General features: G+C 63.7%; 2 protein-coding genes across 2 annotated transcripts; one reads left to right on the top strand and one right to left on the bottom strand.

The window, feature by feature from the left end:
* The first annotated feature begins 56 nt into the window (after nucleotides 1–56).
* On the top strand, nucleotides 57–638 carry H696_01680 (hypothetical protein). The gene has a single exon (XM_009495585.1). The coding sequence runs from the start codon at nucleotides 112–114 to the stop codon at nucleotides 499–501; it is 390 nt and encodes a 129-aa protein (XP_009493860.1). The 5' UTR covers nucleotides 57–111; the 3' UTR covers nucleotides 502–638.
* Nucleotides 639–2,065: 1,427 nt separating this feature from the next.
* Nucleotides 2,066–3,187, bottom strand: H696_01679 (hypothetical protein; the record flags this gene model as incomplete). The annotated part of the gene is made up of 3 exons (XM_009495584.1): nucleotides 2,066–2,412; nucleotides 2,515–2,759; nucleotides 2,916–3,187. The coding sequence occupies 3 exons, from the start codon at nucleotides 3,185–3,187 to the stop codon at nucleotides 2,066–2,068; spliced, it is 864 nt and encodes a 287-aa protein (XP_009493859.1).
* Between the last annotated feature and the right edge of the window lie 88 nt (nucleotides 3,188–3,275).

Below are 3,275 nucleotides of genomic sequence, written 5' to 3'. Positions count from 1 at the left end.
CACACACACAGCGAGAGAGACCGAGAAGAGTCAAGAAGAGAGAGGGAAAAGACGATAGAGAGAGAGAGAGAGAGAGAGTGCGCGAGATAGGGGCCTGCTCTGCGGGAAAGAATGTTCGTCGCATATTGGAAACCAATCACCAGAGAAAAGTTATCTTCACAACACACGCTGCCCATATCCGTGCGCGCATGCGCGCACATCGACGCGTGCGTCCTCCTCCAAGAGACTCACAGATCGTGCCCCGGTTTGCGTGCGTCAGGAGGCGGAAAGAGCTCCCCGGACCGGGATATGTGGCCCACAACACTCCCCGGTCCAGTGGGCCCGGTCCCCGCCTGCGCCCCGGCTTCGGGCCGTCTAGCCCTCGTCCGCCTTTCCCGCACGCCTCCCCCTGGTGATGGGGGGCGGCCTTGCCGCGAGGCCGCGCCACATCTTGGTGCCCCGCGCCTCCCTGGGAAGGGAAAGTGGGAGCCGATGCGGGCTCCGGGCGACATCCTCCCCTGAGGCGGGCAGGCGAGGGCTGCCATTAGGCAACGTTGTGCGAGGCTGGGCAGGGCCAGATGAAGCGGGGACTGCTAGCTGGCCTCAGCGGGCGGGCATTCTGCCGCCGCATTGTCACGGCTGCTGCTGCTGCTGCTGCTGCTGCTGCTGCCATTCTCGCTTGCGGTCCCCCTTCCCCCCTGCCCATCCCCCCTGATTCCCGGGTCGCCTACTTACACCGAAATCGCCCACGAACGCCACCTCCCTCCCCCCGGTAGTGCAGGAGGAGAAGAGGCGCGGCTCGTGGCACTCGGGGCAAGTATGGTTGGATAGGGACCGGTCGGCGCCGGTTTGTACGCCTCTTGAGAAAAAAAACGCATGCTCCTGCATACATGCGCCCAGACTGCCGTCTGTCCGTGCGTGCTTTCGTCACGCGCAGCCGGCGCACCTCCCATCATCTGGGCAGCCACGCGAAAAGCCAGAGAAAAGTCTTAAACTTAGAAAAAAGAATTCGCCCCGGGCATATGTCTGGCCATCGGTCCATCCACTCCGGCCGGCCTCCTCCTCCTCCTCCAGCCCTTCCCTTCCCTCTCCGGCGCCCTGTGTCCCGAGCGCGGACACTGGTGGCTGCAGGCACAGTGACGATCAAGTTGGGGCGTATACCATGCGCGCAGGCGCCCTATTCCCCGTTGCCGCCGATCTCGCCCGCGCATGCGCTTGCACAGTAGTGCTCGCATGAGCGGAAGAATGACGCATCAATGGGGCAAGGGGGCCCGGGCCATGTGTGCTTATGACCCGATTGCTCTCGTGCTTTTCCACCCAGCTCCCCCGCCGTCGGTGCACCTAGGGCGCAGGGCTCGGGCCAGGAGGGAAAGGCCCGGCCACAAGCGGGACAGACAAACCCCCTTGCGCGTCTTCATATTTGCACATCGGTCTGAACGGAAAAATCAGAAAAAATGGTCCTTGTTTCCTCTCGTTTTTCAAAAGAAAAAAACCCACAAAAGCCCCGGCCCCACTTGTCCGTCCGCCCTCTCGCCTCCCTGGCTCTTGTGGCCAGCGGAGACCAGCGGCGGCCAGGATCGGTGAGTGCCCGGTCATAGAATACTTTTATTTCCTCTTTTTATTTCCCCCATTGTCCCCCCCCCCCTACACCCTCGGCGCGGCGGCCCCTCCTCCCCCCCCTTCCTCCTCGCCCTGCCCGATCTCTGCCACCCCGCCCCGCCCCTCCCCTTTCCCTCCCCATGCACAAGGAGATCCCCCTGCTTGGCACGAGGGAGGCACAAACAGGGACACACAGCCCATCCGCCTGACTTATGTGCGTGTGTGTGTGTGTGCGTGGGGACACCGAGAATACACTCACCCATTCTCCACTTCGCCATCCGAGGGGGGCTCTGGCTTGGACGTTTTCTCGTTCCGTGGGGTTGGGGGGGGGGGGGGGGGGAGGGAGCACCCCTGGGCTCGAATCCCGGCTCATAGCCTGCTCCTGCGCATGGGGCAATGTCTGTTGTTGGTTTTTGGTATTGATGGAGGCACAAGGACGGGGAAGGAAAGGGGGCGGGGGGGGGGGGGGGGGGGGGAGGGACCGCGATTAAACTTCGCCAACCAGGATCAGGCGTAGGATGTTCGGCGCGATGGCCAGCAGCGGTGACAGCACGAGTGACAAGCACATCCAGACGATGGCCGACTTGCCGAGGATGACGGCGTGCAGCTCCGAGGAGAGGTATGGAGCCAGGCCGATGAAGCCGCGCGACGTGGCCACCCCCCAGAAGCCGACCATCATGAGCAGGGCTCGGTTACAGAAGATGGCATGCTCCACGAAGACGGACCCAACCCACTCGATGTTCGAGTAGGGGTTGCTCTCGACGATGTAGGCCACCGTGCGGATGACCGTGAAGCTGAACCCGTAGATCATAAGAATGTAGGGCAGGGAGAAGTCTGCGAGGGGTGACGAAGGGGCGGATGGGTGAGAGGTCAGTTGGGGAGGCCCAAAAGCCAGCGGAGGCGGACGCAAGCTCGACGACGAGGGGTGGCACGTACAGAGGGGGCCGGAAAAGATGATCTGAACGAAGAGCAGAGCCCCGAGATAGAAGACCGACCGCAGGGCGGTATTGGTGGCGATCTGGCACACGACATCCGGCAAGGTGGACCAGTCCCGAGAGGAGGACTTGACCGACAGACGGAGGCGCCAGCGCTGGTACAGTCGGGCTGCTGCCACCACAAACACACACAGGGCCACCGTGATGAACCACGAGAGGATGGTGATCACCGGCGGCAGGGTGGAACTGAGAGCCGGAGGAAGCGCAGAGCCAGGGCGGGGGGGGCGGGGGGGGGAGGCGCCGGGGGTCAGCGCTTTGCGAGGGAAGAAGCAAGAAGGGGGGCGCCAGCCAGGTCCACAACAACCAAAGGAGGCGACGAGGGGGCTTGCCATCGGCACGCACAAGGGAAAGGCATCGTCGCGCGGGCAGTCGGTTGACAGGAGCCCCAGCAGGAAGGAGTAGAAGTCCCGAGCGGCCAGCGGCCGCGCTGCGCCATAAATCGGGGTCGTCTGGAACCCGGCGGCCGGGGTGCAGGTGGCCGCCGCAAAGAGGGTAGCCATGCGCAGTGACAGGGGAAGCTCCTGATGCGAGGGCCCGGTCAAAAGGACATCGAGCAATCGATCGGGGAAGATCAGGTGGAGTGTGGCCCAAGTGGCCAGACCCACGCCGCCCATCAGGACCAGTGTAGCCAGTAGCAGCGGGGCGTAAGACACGCGGCTTTGAATCAGGCCTCGGCCTCTGTGAGCGACCAAGCGAATGGCG

The sequence above is a fragment of the Fonticula alba genome (genome assembly GCF_000388065.1).
Source record: "Fonticula alba strain ATCC 38817 unplaced genomic scaffold supercont2.2, whole genome shotgun sequence".
NCBI lineage: Eukaryota > Rotosphaerida > Fonticulaceae > Fonticula > Fonticula alba.
Note: the sequence above shows the minus strand (reverse complement) of the source record. Positions and strands in the feature narration are given on the sequence as shown.